The sequence below is a fragment of the Poecilia latipinna genome, unplaced genomic scaffold, assembly GCF_001443285.1.
Source record: "Poecilia latipinna isolate Pla-1442-1.1 unplaced genomic scaffold, P_latipinna-1.0 Scaffold574, whole genome shotgun sequence".
NCBI lineage: Eukaryota > Metazoa > Chordata > Actinopteri > Cyprinodontiformes > Poeciliidae > Poecilia > Poecilia latipinna.
Window position 1 is genome coordinate 248,722 of NW_015113190.1, and position 20,499 is coordinate 269,220.

Consider the following 20,499-nt stretch of genomic DNA (forward strand, 5'->3'; position numbering starts at 1 on the left):
GCAAGAAGAAAGCTGACGTCCCATTTAAAGTTTGCTCAAGCAATTTAAGGGACACAGCAAACATGTGGAAGTTGGTACTCTGGCCAGATGAGTTCAGGTTAAACTTGTTTCATTTTAACTTTGTGGTTGAAAACGAACATTGCCCTTCACCTGAATACGTTATCCTCCACAGTGAAACATGTTGCGGCAGCAACATGCTACGTTCTTCTTCAGTGAAACTGTTCAGCTTCTAGGCAGAGTTATAAGAGAACAGATCAAAGCATAATCATATTTTGCATCAGTCCTAGTCAAAGTCCAGACCTAAATACAACTTGGAATTTGACTAGGACTGAATGTTGACTAAAGTAGTACTTTGCCGCCCTCTAACGGTTCCTTTGTGCAAACTCGACGTTTAATGTTTATATTTTAAGTCATTTACGACAATGTGGGACATCAAAAAAATGAACAGAAAACAAAGAGATGAATTTATTGGTACATATTGTATTTAAAGAAAGAAAAACAACAACAAAGAAATAAAGAAAGAATTAAAGAAACAAAGAGACAAAGAAAGAAAGGTATGGCAGATCTGGGTGCGCCCAAACCCGGCCTGACCTTTCATTTTACCATCGCAGCTGAGGAACGTGTTCACCCGGAACGACATTTATCTACCGCCGTGAAAGAACTGAGCTGACTGTGGGCAGCAGCTGTTCTTCAGTAGATGAAAACTGTTCCATTACGTTCTCGTCAGTGGTCATATTTAAGCTCTTGTACAACAGAGTGAATTAATACAAATAAGATGTAAAAAATAAAATAAAACAAATTTATGAGCTACAGTACTTGTGCTTCTAAGCAGAGATCCCAAAAACTGTAATGAAGTGAGAATATTATGACAACAACATATTTTTGCTGAAGTAAAAGTAAAAAAAATAAAAGAGTGGGAATATAAAATAATATTCCTTGACTAAAAAGAGAGAAAAAAAATATGGTGCAGCAGAAAAACATTATTATTATTATTATTATTATTATTATTATTATTATTATTATTATTATTATTATTATTATTATTATTATTATTATTATTATTATTATATTTTTTAAGGTGTTTTAGGTTTATATTAGGTCTTAAATTGCAAACCAAAGCAGAAAAAAGGTAGATTAGAGTCACGGAATGCAGCAGAATGGCCCTTTATTATTCCAGGACCTATTCGGAGAAGGATCCGATCTGAGCCACGTCCAGCCTTCTCTCTCTCAGGACCTCCCACTTTTACCTACCGCAGAACACCGCCTGCACTGTGCAACTAATTCACCAAATACGAGGACATTTAGAACGCAAAACAACCTGCGGGGGACTGACCAGCCATATCTCAGACTGTATGACACAAACTAGTTAAAAGGACATCGGACAAGAATGGAAGTGAAACTGGAACCGGACCTTTTCCGTTTCCTTATTTTCAGGCATTGCCGCTGCTCACATCCAGCGTGCATTCGTGGCGACGATGTGAGGAAGGAAACAGTCTGAAGTCGCAAACCGAGACAAACAACCCGGTAAGGATCTGCAGGCAGATATTGATTGAAACTATTAATCGTTCTGACAGTGTGAACAGTTAATGGTTTAAATTTGGTGACGCCGCTTTTCCCGCCACATCGGTGGAGCCAGAACAATGACTCAAGCGGTGTTTTTAGTTTTGGTGAACAGGAAAGTTCAGCTTTAGACTACAGAAGTTTTAGGTGTTTCATAAAGATCTCATAACTTTACAATTAGAATTGCCTTGTATGTAACTCGTTCTGTTGTGACCACGTGACTGTCTTTTTTGTTATAAACAGAATTGATCTGCAGAGAAATAGATTCTGTGTAGCTGCATATGAGGCTGTTCCCAGCCTTCTGCTTTGTGGTGCGGCTGGTGCCGCCTTCTCTGTCAAAATAAGAAATGTTGTATTTTTCTATTAATTTCTAGGGCCCTTGTAGATTGAAATATTCGAAATTTCCTGTCTTTTTTTCTAGAAAATGACTGAAATTAACCAAAACATTCCTGAGCTTTTTCTAGGAAATGTTTGACTCTTCAAACTCAGGAATATCCAATATTTTTTTTCTAGAAGTTGTTTGGGTGGAAATACTTTTGTCCCTATCTCTAATGACCCTAACATACTGCTGTACGTTTTTCCTTGTTTGGTGGTGGAAATTTAATGCTCACAAAGACAACAGATTTTAACAGGATTAAAACAAAGAAACAAATAAAGTACAATGAACTAAATGTAACAAGATACAGTATAATACAGAACTTGTGCTATAAACTGTTGTTGGAGCAAGGCTTACTGTTTTCTCATGCCGTTAATACGAAACCCTAAAAACATAAAAAAGGTCTGACCTTATGAATGCTACTGACAGGTTTTATTTTCCTGAGGGCGTTTAAAACCAGAAAATCCTTAACGTCTGCAGAACTTCTTCTACATTTAGTTAAATAATTATCTGCGTTTGGAAGAGTTTCGTCTTTTTCTGGAGGAAATGTGTTATTTTTGTGCAGCATATATCTATGAACATGCATTGAAATGGCATTTATATAATGTTGCACCATACAAAAAAACACTACTGCACTCTGCCTTGTTCTGTCTTCCCACAGTGTCTTTGAAATGCTGCATGTAGCTAGATCCTGCATCCCAACATGGGTCATCCTTGTTTGCACCATCACTGTGAGTCCGTATTATGGCGCCGCCTCCTTACAGAAGACTACCTGCAGCGTGCAAGACGGCAGAGCGGACTGCAGCCACCTCAGCCTGAGCTCGGTCCCTCAGGATCTTCCCAGCGACATCACGGTCCTGGACATGTCTCACAACAGAATGACAACGGCTCCCCCAGACTCATTCAAAAGATACACAGGACTTTTGCACCTCAACATCAGCTACAACAGCATCAAAACCCTGGATGAGCGCCTGTGCAGCAACCTCCCTCTGCTGCAGAGCCTGAACTTGATGCATAATGAAGTGCATTTACTCCAACAGGAGAATTTCAAATACTGCAGCAAACTAACATGGCTGAATATGGCCAGCAACCGGTTAAAGCTGGAAGGAGAACCCTTCTTCTTGCTTCAGGTACATCGGATATAGGTTGGAATATTAACAGTTGATGGTAAAAAATAAAATGGGAGGTTAATAGAACTTATGCAGTTAAATACAGCATAAGTTGAAAATAACTCAAATTTACTTAAAGTCAGTTTATTTTAGTTGGAACAAAGAAAGTCATACATAGACTAATGACAAACTATACATTTCTAGTGTTTATTTCAGGTAATTTTGATCATAAAGAGTTAAAGCTGTTGAAAATCGAACCAGCTGAGCTAGAATCTAATCCTCTCTGTTCCACTGACCAAGTACTGAGTGCAGAAAGTCTGCAGAAATAGTAAAATCCCTTTTCATCAGTCATATGTAATATTCAGATTTCAGAGAAAATTAAGCTTAATACATAACACTGGTAAACAGACAAAAAGTTGTCTGGAGTTTTTCAACTCTTTTAGGGTCATGTTGATGAGTTGAATCCAAAAATCACATTGGTTTTGCTCAATCAGCATCAAAATGCATGACTTGTTCTGACATCTGGATCGGTTCCTGAGAATCTGATCAATGAGTTGAAGAGCAGGAGGAGAGATTCCCTCAGGACAGAAAAGAGCAGAGAATTTTATACAACGAAGATGAAATGTTCAATCCACATGTACTTCCCGTTATCAGTGTTTATTATTCAGTGTACAGAAATCCAAGTTTGTGACATTTAATTAATACACTTTGCTAGAAAACTTTTTTGTCTCTTAAAACCTTTTTTGGATGTGAAATATTAACATAAATGAGCTGATAATGTCACAAAAATGTCATCAATTCAGTCAGGAGATCAAATTTCTCTAAATGGCATTAGAATAAAAACCTGACCTGATTGAATAAAATGGATGTCATTTATGGATTCAACGGTGGAAATTAATCCTAATTCAGTCTTAGATTTTCTTAGGTTCAGGCTAAAATAACCAACATTATAAAAAAACATCAGTTTTTTTTTACATTTTTTATAAGGTTTCATGCTCTATCGTTTCCCTTCTCCTTTGCTGACAAACAGAACCTGAAATATCTTGACGTCTCCATGAACAACCTGAAGTCAGCCAGGCTCGGCTCACAGCCTCAGCTGCCCAGCTTGGAAACCTTGGAACTGAAACACAATAACTTCAACACTCTGAAAAGTAATGATTTTTCCTTCCTGAAGGATTCACCCCTCCATGTCATCAGCCTGATGTTTTCTGTGTCCCTAGAAAAAGTAAGTTGTTTACCCAGAAATGGGAACTGAAATACTGTTGTCAAATTTGGAACTGGTAGTTGTAGTAGCACCTAAATTTCAGTTATCTCTTTTGTTTCCCCATTTCTATCTCATCATAAATGGTGTGTGTTTTTTTTATTTTTTTGTTTCTTGCAGTTGGAGCGTGGTTGCTTTAAGCCTGTTCCAGGCCTGCGTATGTTATTCCTCGATGGTAGCAGTAAGGGCTTCATGTTCTTGTCTGACCTCTGTTCAGAGCTGTCTGAAACGGCAATCAGTGCCATGTTTCTGAGGAACATCGGGCTGAAGAATCTGACAAACAAAACCTTCTCAGGTTTGAAGAAAACAAACCTAACCCTTCTGGATCTGTCTGGCAATAGGATTGGCATAATTGAAGATGGCTCCTTTCAGTCGCTATCTGAACTTCAGACTCTTAACTTGACTGGCAACAGCATTAAGCACCTGACACAAAAAACTTTTCAAGGCTTAAAAATGTTGAAAAACCTACAGCTGACTAAAGCGCTAGTGAAAAGTCAGAAACCCACAACCCCTGTTATTGAGGATTTCACGTTTCAACCACTAAGCAACCTTGAGACCCTGATGTTACAAAACACTCCATTTGTCAACATCACAGAGAATACCTTCAAAGGTCTGATGAGTCTGAAAGATCTTGACTTGAGCTGGAGCAATTCTATATTCACAAGCAAAAAACTCTCCAGTAAGTTCTTCGTCTCTCTTGCCGATTCACCCCTCAGGAAATTAAACCTAGAAGGAAATGCTTTGGTGGGAATTGAACCCGGGACCTTCTCCTGTCTGAAAAGTCTCTCCATTCTTTTTCTTGATCGTAATTATATTCGTCAAACATTCAGCGGCAAAGAATTGGGAGGTCTCGCTCAGTTACAAGAGCTTCACATAAGCAATAACGTCCAGCAAATTAATCTGACCGCAGAGACATTTGCCAGTGTGACTGATCTTAGAGTGCTGATGCTGGGAAAGAGTCTGCAAGCTGAAACCTTGAACCAGGATTCGTCTCCGTTTCGGCCTTTGTCCAACCTCACTGTATTGGATCTCAGCAACAACAACATTGCGAACATCAGAGAGAATTTGTTAGAGGGGCTTGAGAACCTGCGGGTCCTGAAGCTCCAACATAACAACTTAGTCAGGTTGTGGAAGATGGCAAACCCTGGTGGGCCTGTCCTGTTTCTCAAATACACACCAAGGCTGGTAAGCTTTGAGATGGATTTCAATGGAATGGATGAGATTCCAAGAGAAGCTTTCAGGAATTTGAATCAACTCAGGTACCTTAGCTTTAGCAACAATCTTTTGAACAATTTACGGGACTCGGTGTTAGACGACCTTACGTCCCTTAAGGTTTTACGTCTGGAGAAGAATTTTATCACTTCTGTCAGGCCAGAGGTGTTCAGAACTCCCATGAGCAACCTCAGTGTCCTTGTCATGGGAAAAAACCCGTTCGACTGTACCTGCGAGAGCATCCTTTGGTTTGCCACGTGGTTAAACAAAACTAACGCTAGCGTGCCAGGTCTCAGAGACCAGTACATGTGCAACACCCCAATACTTTACTTCAATCATTCCATCATGGACTTTGACCAACTTTCTTGCAAAGACATGGCCCCATTCCAGGCTTTTTATGTGCTAAACAGCACAATTGTTTTAATGCTGATTCTCACTGCCCTTATTTATCGATTCCATGGCTGGAGGATCCTGTTCTACTGGAACATATTGATCAATCGTACATTAGGATTTAGTGATGCCAAAGTGGAGGAGGGCAGAGAGTTTGAGTATGACGCTTATGTCATACACGCTGAGGAAGATACACGCTGGGTGGAGAGACGACTGGTTCCTTTGGAGAACGAAACCTGCAGGTTTTGCTTGGAGGATCGAGATTCTGTCATCGGCATGTTCCAGGCTGACTCCATCGTGAATAATATGAAAAAATCTAGAAAAATCTTGTTTGTGGTGACTGATCGTCTTCTCAACGATCCCTGGTGTAGACGGTAAGTCAAACACAGAACACTCACTTTTATTTATGCTGCTTTGGAACAACTTCACATGTTGTTAACTAGCTGCAGATTATAAGGCGTTGCTATTAAAAGTAACTTCATCTTCTAAATTTGAGGTGAAGAAGAATTTAAAGGGACAGTATTAAGTAAAATTGACTTTCTGTGCTTTACATCATGTTATAATGTTATTCATAGAGTCTTGCTATGATCCTTTAATGCCTGTTAAAGAAATCTTTTAATCTCTCATGGCAACCAGTCAGCTGTGCAAAACTCCCAGGTTGGACTCTTCATTGAAGCTGCAGTCTCCCAGCTTCTGCCTCACAGTGCAGGCCTCACTAGTTACCCTCACAATCTTCTCCTTCAGACTAGCCAGCAGCAATTAGCAAACACTCAGCAGAACTGCACATCTGCTGAGCTCATTGTAGGAGCTGCTTCTCAGTGCAGCACTGGTAAAATTTTGTTAAAGGGTGAATAGAGGAGCCATGTTGTGATGACCTCCTGAAGGCAGAGTTTGAGAAAGAGAGAGATCTTAAAGAGACAAATGTGTTACATATCAAAGTAAAATTTCTTCTAAGTCATATTTGATACAGTATTTCTAGAACAACTAAAGATAACATAATTACTTGATTGTGCTATAAAATGGCACTATGTGCCTGCAAAACCCACAATACTGCCCCTTTAGAAAATGTAGTGTAGGGAAGTCATACATGACAAATGTTTTCTGTAGAAACATTTGATACTCTTGTCTGTTTACTTTTTGTTCACCTCATGTAAGCTGACTCCACTATGTTCAGACCAACACTGTGTTGCCTTAATGCCAAATCCTGCAGGACTTCTCTAACGCTCATTAAAACTGGGTCTTTGTCATTGGTGTGTGTGTAAGCACAGACTATATTTAGAAGAACTTTGACACCTACCTCATAGTACTGTTTGAAGAAAATATGTTTGAACCGCTTTCTTGATTTCGTAATGTATCTTTTAAGGCACGTCTGCTTTTGTGAAAATAACAATTGCGCTCTAAACACTTGCTTTGTTTTTTCTTGTCCTTATTCAGATTTAAAGCCCACCATGCACTTCAACAGGTCATCGAAGCCAGCAGAGACTCGGTTGTCCTGATTTTTCTGCAGGATGTGCACGACTACAAGTTGTCTCGCTCACTTTTCCTCCGCAGAGGCATGCTGCATCAAAGGTGCGTCCTGAACTGGCCTGCGCAGAAGGAGAGGATCCCAGCCTTCAACCAGAAGCTTCTCATTGCTCTGGGAATGACTAATCGACTACAGGAGTGACTGTTTCCCAGGTGTTGACAGGTTTAGATGCGATTATGGTTACCTTTATGCACTATTTGTTTGCTTTCTGCCTAAATGTTCTGCTTACACAAGAGCTGTTCAACCACAGAAGAGAATTTGTGTTGTACTTGAATAGTGAGGTAGAAGTTGACCACATAAGGGAATGATGTCACAGAATGTGACATCATTCAAGCAAGGAGCATAATTATGGCAATGCATGGGGGAATGTTAAATGTATCAATATTTACAAATACAGTGTTTGAGAGCCACTTTAATCCAAATTATGTTTGATTATGCTATCCACAAATTTAATACATACATAGTGAACTACTAGCAGTTGTTAGCAGCTTTTCCCACATCATTCAGTTTAACTTTTTGGAGAGAAATTACAGTGGCCTACCAAAAGGCTTTTATTACCGACAGGGCAAGAACATTTTGGGATTTTATTTAAGTATTTGGGATCAGTATTGGATAAATGCTTTTAACAAATTGTCTGGATTCTAGCCCACTTGCTCTAGGCCAAGGGCTTGTCTGGTTATGTAAAAAAACAAAAACAAAAAAAAAAAACAATACTTCACTAATCCTATAGTAGAAAATTAGAGCCTGACCTGATAGTAAATAATCAGACTGGATTATTAGAGTTATGTTAGAGTTATCCCATTTTATCCTGGAATACTGAAATCGTCTCTGTTTTTTAGTCCCACATTGTAATAATATGTAAAGTTTATTTCTATATCTCTTTCTCTCTGCTTTTCACAGCTTGCAACCACACAAATGCAGAACTTTGCAATAAAAACAAAATACACAGATTGGTAGCTCATCTTCAGAAGTATTTTCTGGTTATTGTTCTGTAACTCCTCCTGACTGGTGGAGTTAGCTGATGCACTTCTGGACCAACCATTTGATGTGTTCAACCAGGGACACATGTAGACGCCTGCCCTCCAGGCCTGGAGTTGTAGACGTCTGGTATAGATAGTAATATTAATTTTGTATCCATTGTTTTATAATCCAATTTTCTCAGAAACTATCAAGCTATCAAGCCAAAATCATCAAAATTAACTGAAATAAATGCTTGAAATATAACACTGTGTGTAGTAAAGAATCTATTGAAAATGTTTTTTTATTTTTATTTTTATTTTTATTTTAGTAAGACGATATAATGTATTGAAATGCACTATACAGCCCAGCATCAGCTGTGTGGTCCTGACATCTTGTGGTTACTGGACATTATTGCAGCATTTACTGGTTTTATAACGCAAAGCAGCTGTTTTCAACATGACTGATGCCTTATAAGCATGTTTGATTATGAAATATTAGCTTTACCAAGTGTCTCATAAAGTGACAATTTTAATTAAAAAAGAATATAATATCTCTGGATAACTTGTTCAACAACGTAGCACAATAGGGTGCTATTATAAGATATGAATATTTTTCTGCACAATAAATGCAAACGTAGCCAAACATCTTTTTATGAAAGTCTTTTTGAACTTAGTGCATTTTTTCAAAAAAACTAAAGTTCCACAAATATGAAAATAAACATCAGAGATGGGCAGACGGAACCAAAATATCAATATTGATGCCAAGTTGATATTAGTATGGGATAAATAGTAGCATGATAAGATAGATATTTTAGTCCAGATTCTCTCTCAAAATTTTATTTTACTTTTGTATTGAAATGTCTCAACTCTAGCTCAAAAATATTTTTATTTCCTCTCAAAATTGTGCATTGTGTAGTTTCTTTGTTTTGCTGTTGTTACTGTTTGTCATGTTAATGTGTTATTGAACTATTTTGTAGACACCTATAAACTTTGTACAAATACTGTTCTAGGTATGAACAAATTCATCGAAAGAGAAAACAGAAAAAAGACCTGAAGGCAAACTTTTAAAAAATCGGTACCAGTATCAATACTGGCCGTTTGTATCGGATCCATACCAAAACATGCAGCATAGCACCCCTCTAGTGCATTAGCATTAGAACCTGTTGCATTCTAATACTTTAAACAAAGCCAGCTGCAGTGCAAGCAGCAGCTTTATAGATGCTTGTAGTGATACTTTCTAAATGTTCAAAAGTAAATTCAAACAAAGCTTTATAAAAGAGCATGGTCTGACATTTTCACCTTACTGACATATAACAGGTCAGGTGTATTCAGACGTTTCTATGGACATGACTTTGAGACTCTTAAACTTACATGGAAAAATGTTATGTGCTTCAAAATGACAGTTGTAGGCAATGCAGAAGAAAAGTAGAAAATACAACATACAGTTTGAAGGAAGAAAAAAAAATCTGATTATGGTAGATTCTGCAGAAGCAGTGAGAGGTTAGCTTATCTGTCCCAATGGTACTTTGTCCATGCCTGCTCCTTTTATCATTCCTCTTTTATTGATAATAATTCACCTGAGTGAAGTTACCCCCCATCCTGCCCCCACCTTCTTCAAATCTCAAATGTTTGTGTTTGTGCCGCTTTAAAATCATAGTGACTCAAATAAAAAAAAATTGTTTTGCAAACCAGCACAAATATTTGACGTAAATTCTGTTTGATTGTCTAAAAGTGGGCAGACTGGTTGACCTTTTGACCTTTAAACTTTCATTAATATCTTCAAAGCCAAAGCAGCACAAAACAAAAAATGTTTGCTGCACAAACCAGCACAAACGTAGTTGAGTTGGTTGACAGCAATTTTATATGATTTAAAGAAGCTGGGCGTGGCTGGTTGACCTTTCATGACCTCTAGAAACATTTCTTAATATATTTTAGATGAGAACATTTTTGCCGCACAAACATAGCACAAATGTTTGACACCAATTTTGTCTGATTTGAAAAAGGTGTGGGCTGGGGGCAGAGGGGGTGCAACTTCACTCAGGTGCCATTTAATCACAAGTTCTATAATTCTTAGACTTAGATTTTTTATTGTCGTTGCACAAAGACACAACACAGTGAAACTGTAGTTCCATGATTATTCTGTCTTGTTGCCGCTGACATGTTTTCATAGCCATGCCTGTTGCAAAAATCCAACTGATTATAAAGTTGCGTTTGTTTCACATAATTCCTGGTTAAAGAGGTAATACATGTGAAGAACTATGGAACACAGTGTCTTCAGTCAGAAGTTTTTTTTTTCAGATTTGCTGCGATACAGACTGCTACAAGACATCGGTAACACTTTATTTGAAGGGGGGTGAATAAGACTGACATGACACTGTCATAAACATGACATAACACCTGTCATGAACATGAATAAGCCTTCATGAATATTTATGACTGTTGTCATAAAGTGTCATTTAGTAAATTATGACACTTTTAATACAAAGTTGACATTATTCAAAATGTCTTTGTTATGACAACTTGACATTAACCAAGAAATCATTACTGATATAAATTTGTTATAAAAGTATTACTGATTGCACTTTAAGAATTAGGTAACTTTATGTTATTAAAGGCAAAGTTTAAACAGTAATGATTTCTTGGTTAATGTCAAGTTGTCATAACAAAGACATTTTGAATGTCAACTTTGTATTAAAAGTGTCATAATTTACCGAATGATGCTTTATGACAACAGTCATAAATATTCATGATGGCTTATTCATGTTCATGACAGATGTTATGTCATCTTTATGACGGTGTCATGACAGTCTTATTCACTCCCCTTCAAATAAAGTGTTACCAAGACATCTTTTCTGCCAGCAGCCATCACATTCTACAATAACTCTTTGAGGGAATTTCAATTATGAGTTACAACATTTAATTTTCCTTTGGGATCAATAAAGTATCTTTGAATTTGAAAGATTCAATGACAACAATCCTAATTTTTGCATTTTAGAAAGTTCTGATTTTGTCCTTGTGTGAAATTAAAGCGAAGCTTGTTGAGCTGTGAGACAGAGGAATTTAACTGTACACGTAGTCAGATGTATTACCCATCGACTGTAAAACAAAAAATCAACATATTCATAAAAGATAAATGACACAGATACCTCTGCTACATATTAACCAGTTAGGTTTGACATTGTGCAAAATGTTGACGTTCCTGCTGTTCAGTGAGATAATGAGCCGAACAAAGTTCATGATCTGGGCCAGCCAGCGCTGGTACAATGTGAATGATTAACACTTTTATTGCATTATGTCAGCAAATAACATAACATATTAATACCATATTTAATAACAGTTTTACATCAGTGTAAATATATCCACTGTTGTGAATACCTACTTTGTTTTAAGGTATTAATAGAAAAAAAAACAAACAAACAAAAAAGCAGGTTACCTGATGGCAAACAAATCTAGCATAATCAACCTTTACCCAGTAAGCTATGAGCAGATTGGCCAAAGAAGGAAGGAGCAGTGGGCAGTGCCTTTGTCTCTTCCTATTAATATTCAGGACACATAAGTACAGACTGGTGCTCATTTCTGAACATTTAAACAAGTTGGACAGATCGTATAAAAACATGGCGGTTTTACTGGGAAGCTACAGTTTACCATTTCTAGGAGCTAGCATCTTCATCGCAGCTCTGACCTACATCACCTACCAGCTGCTGAGCGGTTACCTCCATAAATGGTTTGGAATGAAATCCATTCCAGGGACGGGTTTCACGTACCCCTTCATTGGAGATGCACTGATGTTCAAAACCAATGCAGGAGGTAAGAAATGTGGCAGAGGACCTTAATGTGAAGTTAATTTTCCTTCTGAGCAAACCGCTTCTGTCTGCGCCTTGTTTCAGATTTCTTCGGTCAGATTGTGGGTTTTACTCAGGACTTCAAAGATGCACCGCTGTTTAAAATCTGGGTTGGACCAATTCCCTTTGTTGTCCTTTTTCATGCTGAAAATGTTGAGGTATAGCAGCAACACAAGATACACTTCACAATGAGTACAGTTACAATATCTTTGAAAGGTTCAAAACTTAAATCATATACTATGTTTAATAATTTTACACATATAGCGATATGTATCAAGTACTTGCTTCTTTTTATTTCGACTCTTTTTTAAAACAGAAATAGCAAACTTCTGGAAAATTTGTCCTTTGTTGTACAAAACATGCACTTAATACTTGGTTGCAGATCTTTTTGCAAAAATTTATTGCATCAGTGCAGCGTGGAGTGAAGTGATCAGCTTGCTCCAGATTGCTGCATCGCTGTCTCTGGTGTTTTTCATCTTCCTTCCAGACAGCGATGTGGTTTAGATCAGGTAACATAAAATGTCATTCAGTTAGAGTGATATCCAGGTAATCACACCAGCTAGTTGTATTTCTCTAAATCTGGGCATGCGCAACGTTCTGCCACAAATGAAATGATCATTACAGTCCAATCAAAGGTGGGTTCATCCCCCTGGCTTGTGAGCTTATAGCTACCACGGTTTTTCCTTCCACTCAACCTTCCAATAATATCCCTGAACTAACAGCTTATTTAACAGTGAGTCAATTAGTGCCCATGTTGCTGTCGAATCAGCAGTTTGTCACCACAGTTGTTTGGCTATGAAAACACATTTTTATCTAAAATTCCTGTTAGAAATGATCTGAGAAACTGATTTTGGTTCACAATAAGCAAAGATCATCACAATGAATAGAAACAAACACCTGAAATGAATAACTGTGTAATAAGTTGCACAAGTTTCACTGTCAGAACTAAATTGCTCCCACAAATGTGCTCTTCAACATTTCCATTTACTGATCTGCACCAGCAAGTCTTATCATCTGAAAACAAATGTTGGATTTGTTTTTAGAATTATTTAGAAACTTTAACAAAACTGCAATAAAATTATTTACAAAAACAAATCAAGCCAATCTCTAATATTTGTAATGAGGTGGAAGCTGCACTGAGATCTAACCATGTGTTTGGGATGCATTTGATCTATTATCCAGTTTCCCATTGATGATGATGCGTTTCATTCTCACCTGTTATGATTCAAACGATGTAACAGAGTCTCAGTAATGACCTTAATGACCTTCTGTGTAGTTCAAACCTGCTTGTGCAGCCAGGTTTGGAGTCTGTGTTAGGCTGAGCTCTGAAATGGTCTTCACAAAGTTATTTTTAGTAACTGTTGTTCAAATGTGCTACCTTTGTGATTGACCAATTCTTCTCACCTAAACTGTCTTTTGTAGAAGATTCTGGGTAATCCTGTTCACCTCACCAAGGCTTTTGCTTACAAATTTCTCCATCCTTGGCTTGGAACCGGCCTTTTGACCAGGTACAGATGTTACATTCACACAAGCAAAAAACATCCATTACATAGTCCCTACTAATGTAATGGTCCTATGATAAGCCTTATCAGACTTATTATAGTTTGATAAGGCTGATGTTACTAAAAAAAAACAAAAACAAAAAAAAACTGTCAGTCTGATATCAGATGCACACTGGCATTGCTAATGTTATAAATTTCACTTTTAACATTAAATTCAATTCTTTTGACCAACGTTGGTATTGCTCGGAGTTGTGGCATCGATGGAAAAAAGCTTGTCTTTTTTTTCAGCACTGGGCAAAAGTGGCGACAGAGAAGAAAGATTCTGACTCCGACCTTCCACTTCTCCATCCTCACTGACTTTCTGCAAGTGATGAATGAACAGGCGGAGATCCTGGTGGAGAAGTTGGAGAAAAAGGCGGGGAAAGGTTCTTTCAACTGCTTCAGTGACGTCACCCTCTGTGCGCTGGACATCATCTGCGGTGAGTAGATGCTGCGTTTTTACAACGAAAAGACAATATTCTGACAGAGTCTCATAATAAGGTCAAAATCAAATAATGTGAATGCAAGAAAAAAAAGTAATAAGAAAAAAAAACACGAGAAACAGAGCAGAGATTTATTTAAAACTACAGACTAAAAATTGAAGACAACAGCAGAAAGAGCTTTGCTGGGTTTATCATTTGCTGTAAGAGAACAAGCCTGGTTTCTTTTGGTTTCTGATGTTCTGATTTAATATATAATCGCAGATGTTTTTCCAGAGCTAACAGAGATACTGCACATGTAGTTCATACTGCCACTCAAACAGCATCAGTTTTTGTACACCATAATGAACTATTACATGTACAGTCAAATGCTGTAAAAAGAATAAAAAAACTTCATATTCTCAAAGACTGGTGGTGTTTGTGACACACTACATGTGTCATGTTTATTTCTATCCTCCAGAGCATGTCTGCATTGAATATACAATGGAAAGAGGATATGAAAGGGGCAATATTATATATTTTCCAGGCACAAAGTGCCATTTTATAGCACGGTCAAGTTGCCTTCAGTTGTTAAAACAATGTCATAAATATCAAATGCGACTTAATGAAATCGGGTCTCAATCTTTTTAAAAACTCCTGCTCCTTCTGAAACTCCACCTCCAGGAAGTCATCACAGCATGGCTCCTCTATTAACCCTTTAACAACATTTTACCAGCGTTTCACTGAGACTTAGATCCTATAATGAGCTCAGCAGATGCTCAGTTCCACCAGGTGTTTGCCAATTGGTGCTGGCTAGTCTGAAGGAGCTGAGTGACGGAGTTGCCTTGAAGGCGGGGCTAGGTCCACCCAGGGATTTTGTACAGCTGGATTGTTTCCACGGGAGACTAAAGGATTCCTCAAACATGCATGAAAGAATCATAGCAAAACTCCAGGTATGCTTTTGATGAGGGAACAATGCAAAGCTCTAAAAAAATCAATTTTACATGCTGCCCCTTTAAGTTCATCTACGCTTTTGTTTGTCACACAAAAGTGTTTCAGTGATTAAAGGAGGATTACATCTAATAATAAATAATACTTTCCTTATTGATATTACAGTAGGGAAAACAATTGCCGACTAAAATTAAATTCATAAATCATGATATTATTGAAGCTGGAGCTCACTTATGCTTTGGGGAATATTAATAAAACAAAATCCCAAAGTAAATGTATTTCAAAAAGATTTCTTGCTCTCCATGGTTTCCTTTGCCAGAGAAGTTTTGCTTATTTCAGTTAGATAACACCACAGCACATTCTGCACATTCATCTGTGACTGTTGAATTATTTTGTTCCAACTCTCTGTATTATTTAAACTTTCAGTTTCCTGTACACTTGAAGTTTTGTCTTTGTAGTATTTTCAAGTAAATTTAATCTGAATTGTTTTGCAGAACATGTTTTCCTTTTTTATCACGTTTTACTTTGATTTTGAAAGTACAGATGTGCAACTTAATATACATTCATTTCTTATTAAATAATAGACTGAAAATGTGTGTGTGTGTGTGCGGGTGTGTGTGTGTGTTTGTGCCATGATGTAGGAACAAATATCTTGATATGCAAAACTTCTTTGCTCTGTTCAGAAACTGCGATGGGAAGGAAAATTTATGCACAGAGTGATTCAGAGTCAGAGTATGTCAAGTGTGTATACAGGTATGCTTTTTAGCTTCCTCACAGACAAACGTGAAACATCAAATCTTTGAAATACTATCTGGTCATAAAGCTGAGAAATCTGTGCTGCCTTCAGGATGAGTGACATCGTCAGCCACAGACAGAGGACGCCCTGGTTTTGGCCCGACTTCATCTACTACTTCTTCGGTGAGGGGAAGAACCACGACAAGACGCTGAAGATCCTCCATTCCTTCACCTATAAGGTGAGTTAATGAGCCAGGGCCGAGCAGACAGCTCAACAGCTTAACGTCGTTCTTAACAACGTCTGTGTGCAGGTGATAAAGGAAAGGTCTGAAAACTTGTCCTACATTGAATCAGACAGCGACTCTGACCACGGCAAGAGGAAGCGACAGGCTTTCCTGGATATGCTCCTGAAAACCACGGATGAAGACGGCAACAAGCTGAGCCATCAGGACATCCAAGAGGAGGTGGACACTTTCATGTTTGAGGTTGGTGGTGAGACCAGTAGGTTATTTTAAAAAAGAAAAAAATATCACAACTGTAATTGCATGTTTTCTTTTCCAGGGTCATGACACCACGGCTGCCTCCATGAACTGGGCCCTCCACCTGCTGGGAACCCACCCAGAGGTGCAACGAAAAGTTCAACAAGAGCTGCACGAAGTGTTTGGTAACATTAACACGGCCCGCCGTTCTCTTCTTCACTTATTAACTTAGTTAATATTCCAGCCCAAAGGATTTTGAATCATCTTTATTCACACTCGTTGTTCTCTTGTAAATTTAACAACCATGACCATCTTTTGTTAACATATAACTTCACTCTTCAAAAACTATTGTCTCTGCAGTGTGGAATAATGTACAACGCTTCCATGCAGTTCTCTGCAGTTTGAGCAAGAAGGCCTTTGAGCTGCAGTAAATGCTAATTTTGTTGAAGCTGAATGAACTAAAGATGCCCTGAAGTGCAGGAGCATTAATTAAGCCATAATTAAATCCTGTACTGAAAAGCTCAGTTTCCTCTTTATACCCAGAGCAAACGTTCTTATCCAGCACACAGAGCCTCGCACCAGGATCTGCTTCACTTTGTCTCATTTTGTCATGTTACAGTTACTGACCAAAATGTGTTTTAATGGGATTTTATGAGAAATACCAACAGAACATAAAACATATTTATAAAGTGAAATGAAAAAGGATCCATCCATCCATCCATCCATCCATCCATCCATCCATCCATCCATCCATCCATCCATCCATCCATCCATCCATCCATCCATCCATCCAAAGGTCACCAGTTCATCACAAGCCAACACACAGACAACCACAGAACATTCTGGCCTGTGTTTGGTGGAAAATTAGTACAATTCTGAACACACTATCCACACCTTGAGTCACGGTAGTGGCAGCTTCATGCTGTGGAGATGGTTTTCTCCATCAGGGACATGGAACCTGTTCAGAGTCTCAGAGCTAACGGGAAGAGACATGGAGGTTTTACACCTGCATTTGATTCTTGGTTGTTGTGTGAAGGTACGTCGGGCCGACCCATTAACACGGAGGACCTGAAGAAGCTCAGGTACCTGGAGTGTGTGATCAAGGAGGCTCTGCGGCTGTTTCCCTCGGTGCCTTTCTTCGCTCGAAGCCTCTGTGACGACTGCAATCTGAGTGAGTCACACATGACAAGAACACCTCGGATTAAAACATCCATACTGTGGTAGTTGTTCAAAAGGGAAGCTGTGCATGCATCAGGATGGTGTTTCTGTTTGATTGTTTTGTACATGTCTTATTGTTCTTATGGGCTCCAGGTCAGGTCTCCCTTCATCACTTTATATCACCTCTTGGTACTTGTGGCTTACAAAAAGCCACAAGTAATCAGAATTAAGTTAAAATTAACTTAATTCTTACTAATAATTTGATCCACATGTGCATTGTTTTATAAGGATATTATATAACATTCCAATGATACTAGCTTTCAGTTGTTGTCTGGAAATATGGAAATTTGCATGATCTAACTGGTTCCACAAGGCCACAATTCCCCAAAGAAGACTGGGTAATTTAAAGAAAATTTCTTTATATAATCTTTTGTCAAAATGTGTAAAAAGTGGTCGCTAAGAAACGTTGCCTGTCTATTCCTGCCACATCATTTCTCATGTGCTTCCCAATTAAAACAAATAGAGAAACAGAAGCACTTTAGTTTAGTTCTTCCTCTAAGCACATGGCAAATGTTTGCAGTGGGGTGCACCGATTTATTGGTCAGCCAATTTTTCAGGGCCAGTTTCCTTCATTTTGGGAGATGAGTTATCCACCAATACTTGTATATTTTTTGTCTGAAATGTCATTAAACATTTTAACAGACAGACTGGCCCACCAGGTCATGTCTGCACATTTGCATTTAACAATAGTCTCCTCACTTTTGCTGTATTTAGTGACATTTCAGACATAAAAAATTGGTGTTGGTCAAAATTGGAATCGGTAGGTCAGGCTTTTTAGAGAACAGTAATTGGCAGTCAGCCAGAAAACTGCAATCAGTGCACCTGTAGCTTACAGTCACTGAAATAAAAAAGTCATGACGTGCTTAAAATGATTTTTCTAGAGTGAATTTTCAGAGTTCCAGCTTCTGTGAAAGTAAAGTTTGACAGAAGCTGGCAAATTTTACTTCAACCTGTAGTTTAATTATTGTTTGATCTTACACATGTAGTAATTAGTACAAAAAAACTGAAATTGGTTTTTACTTCCACTTTCAGATGGTTTCAAGGTTCCCAAAGGAGCAAATGCGATCATCATCACCTACTCTCTTCACCGTGATCCGCGGTACTTCCCAGAACCGGAGGAGTTCCGGCCGGAGCGGTTTTTTCCCGAGAATTCAGCTGGAAGGCCTCCGTACGCATATGTCCCATTCTCCGCTGGACTCCGCAACTGCATAGGTGAGAAAAGGACATTCTGGGTTTTGGTCTTTTCACACACAGGCTTTGTTTTAACGTGCCATGTCTCATGCTGCTATTCGTGTGGTGTTCTGATGTTCAGGCCAACGTTTTGCGCTGATGGAGGAGAAGGTGGTCCTGGCGTCCATTCTGCGTAACTTCAACGTGGAGGCCTGTCAGAAACGTGACGAGCTTCGTCCGGTAGGGGAGCTCATCCTGCGGCCAGAGAATGGCATTTGGATCAAACTGGAGAAGAGGGAACCGCTAACTTCATAACTCAGATTCTTGTCATCCATTCATTCATTTATTCATGATGTTAATTTTGTAACTTTTGTAAATTGAAAGTTATTGAAACTGATTTGTAATCTAAATGAATACAAAAAAATGTAATGTTTCTAGGGTATTTTATTCTTCTTCTATTGTCTTTGTAGCATGAAAAACTTAACGGGGCGGTATTATGTAAAATCAACTTCTTTGAGCTTTTAAATCATGTTACAATGTTATTCGCTCATCAAAAACATACCTGAAGTATTGGCTTGATTCTTTCATGCATGTTTGAAAAATCCTTTTATCTGCCAAGGCAACCACTCACCAGTGCACAGCTCCTGGGTTTATCTAGCTCAGCCCTGGAGATGCAGCTCCCCCTCAGAAGTGCAGTTTCTAAGCTACCGAGCTTCGATGTCACAGAACGCCCCTCCCCTGCGACTCCCTCACTCAGCTCCTTCAGACTAGCCAACAGCAATTAGCAATGAGGCAAACTACTGGGCTCATTATAAGAGCTACTTCTCAGTGAAACATTGGTTCAAATGTTGTTAAAGGGTTAATAGAGGAACTTTTAAACAGTGTCACTGTTTTTAAATTGTTTTATTCTGTTTTATAATTGTGTATATGTATTAATCAATTTTGTTTTGTAACCAGGTTGCTGTGTACTGCAGACTTCTGCCCAGGTCCCCCTTGAAAATGAGATCTAGATCTCAATGGGGTTTACCTGGTTAAAAAAAAAAAAAAAAAAATGTTGTGATGGCCTCCTAAAGGCAGAATTTCAGGAAGAGCAGGAGTATAAAAAAAAAAAAAAAAAAAAACAGTGGACCAATTTCATGGAGTTATATCAGGAAGTAAAAATTCTTTTCGGCCATATTTTATAGATATAGTAATTCTAGAATAGCTGAAGGTGACATAGTTATTTGATTGAGCTAAAATGGCATTATGTGCCTGGAAATCACATAAACCTGCCCCTTTAAGATCATATATTGGTCTTAAAGAGTCTGTATTTGTATTTTCATTGCATCTTGAGGGTGTAACTGTGAATGCCTGTAATCCTTCTTGTTATTAAATATGGAACTGGCCTTTTTAGTGATCATCTAAAATTCATTAAATCAAGAAATGTGACGTTACTGGAGCACAAAGTCTAAGTCTAAATGTTCAGGCCATGCTGGGGTTTCTAGCTCCAAAGGATTCCACTCCTAAAGGATGTTTAATTCTGTTGTTGTGATGTTTTATCTTTGCAGTTAACTCTTTTGTTTCTACACTTTGTCTTGTGTCATCATCACACGATGCAATATCTCTGTACATATTTTAAACCATACCAACTGAAAAGGAGAATGATAAAATTGCCAAAATCTGAATTCTTAAGTCCTTTTCAATGCTATTTTTAAAATGTGCATGTTTCAGAAACTGCTCTCAATGTCACAAACAGGTCACTTTAACAGATTG

At 38.2% G+C, this 20,499-nt stretch overlaps 2 protein-coding genes across 2 annotated transcripts; both read left to right on the plus strand.

Moving 5' to 3' along the window:
* The first annotated feature begins 1,359 nt into the window (after positions 1 to 1,359).
* On the plus strand, positions 1,360 to 8,657 carry tlr3 (toll-like receptor 3). Its single transcript, XM_015042003.1, has 5 exons — positions 1,360 to 1,524; positions 2,596 to 3,066; positions 4,076 to 4,270; positions 4,427 to 6,282; positions 7,343 to 8,657. Exons 2-5 carry the CDS (start codon positions 2,608 to 2,610, stop codon positions 7,572 to 7,574), a joined length of 2,742 nt encoding a protein of 913 aa, XP_014897489.1. The 5' UTR covers positions 1,360 to 1,524; positions 2,596 to 2,607; the 3' UTR covers positions 7,575 to 8,657.
* Positions 8,658 to 11,764: 3,107 nt separating this feature from the next.
* On the plus strand, positions 11,765 to 19,475 carry cyp4v2a (cytochrome P450, family 4, subfamily V, member 2a). Its single transcript, XM_015042004.1, has 11 exons — positions 11,765 to 12,199; positions 12,280 to 12,392; positions 13,657 to 13,742; positions 14,025 to 14,215; positions 15,829 to 15,898; positions 15,993 to 16,119; positions 16,192 to 16,365; positions 16,442 to 16,544; positions 17,396 to 17,530; positions 18,610 to 18,789; positions 18,890 to 19,475. The coding sequence occupies exons 1-11, from the start codon at positions 11,872 to 11,874 to the stop codon at positions 19,060 to 19,062; spliced, it is 1,680 nt and encodes a 559-aa protein (XP_014897490.1). The 5' UTR covers positions 11,765 to 11,871; the 3' UTR covers positions 19,063 to 19,475.
* Positions 19,476 to 20,499: the final 1,024 nt, after the last annotated feature.

Bases quoted from the DNA above. Each gene is read 5' to 3' on its own strand.
- tlr3 (XM_015042003.1), top strand. From the start codon at position 2,608: ATGCTGCATGTAGCTAGATCCTGCATCCCAACATGGGTCATCCTTGTT. The intron at 3,067-4,075 runs GTACATCGGATA...GCTGACAAACAG, and splicing joins AACCCTTCTTCTTGCTTCAG to AACCTGAAATATCTTGACGT. The intron at 6,283-7,342 runs GTAAGTCAAACA...GTCCTTATTCAG, and splicing joins AACGATCCCTGGTGTAGACG to ATTTAAAGCCCACCATGCAC.
- cyp4v2a (XM_015042004.1), top strand. From the start codon at position 11,872: ATGAGCAGATTGGCCAAAGAAGGAAGGAGCAGTGGGCAGTGCCTTTGT. The intron at 14,216-15,828 runs GTGAGTAGATGC...TGCTCTGTTCAG, and splicing joins TGCGCTGGACATCATCTGCG to AAACTGCGATGGGAAGGAAA. The intron at 16,366-16,441 runs GTTGGTGGTGAG...TTTCTTTTCCAG, and splicing joins TGGACACTTTCATGTTTGAG to GGTCATGACACCACGGCTGC.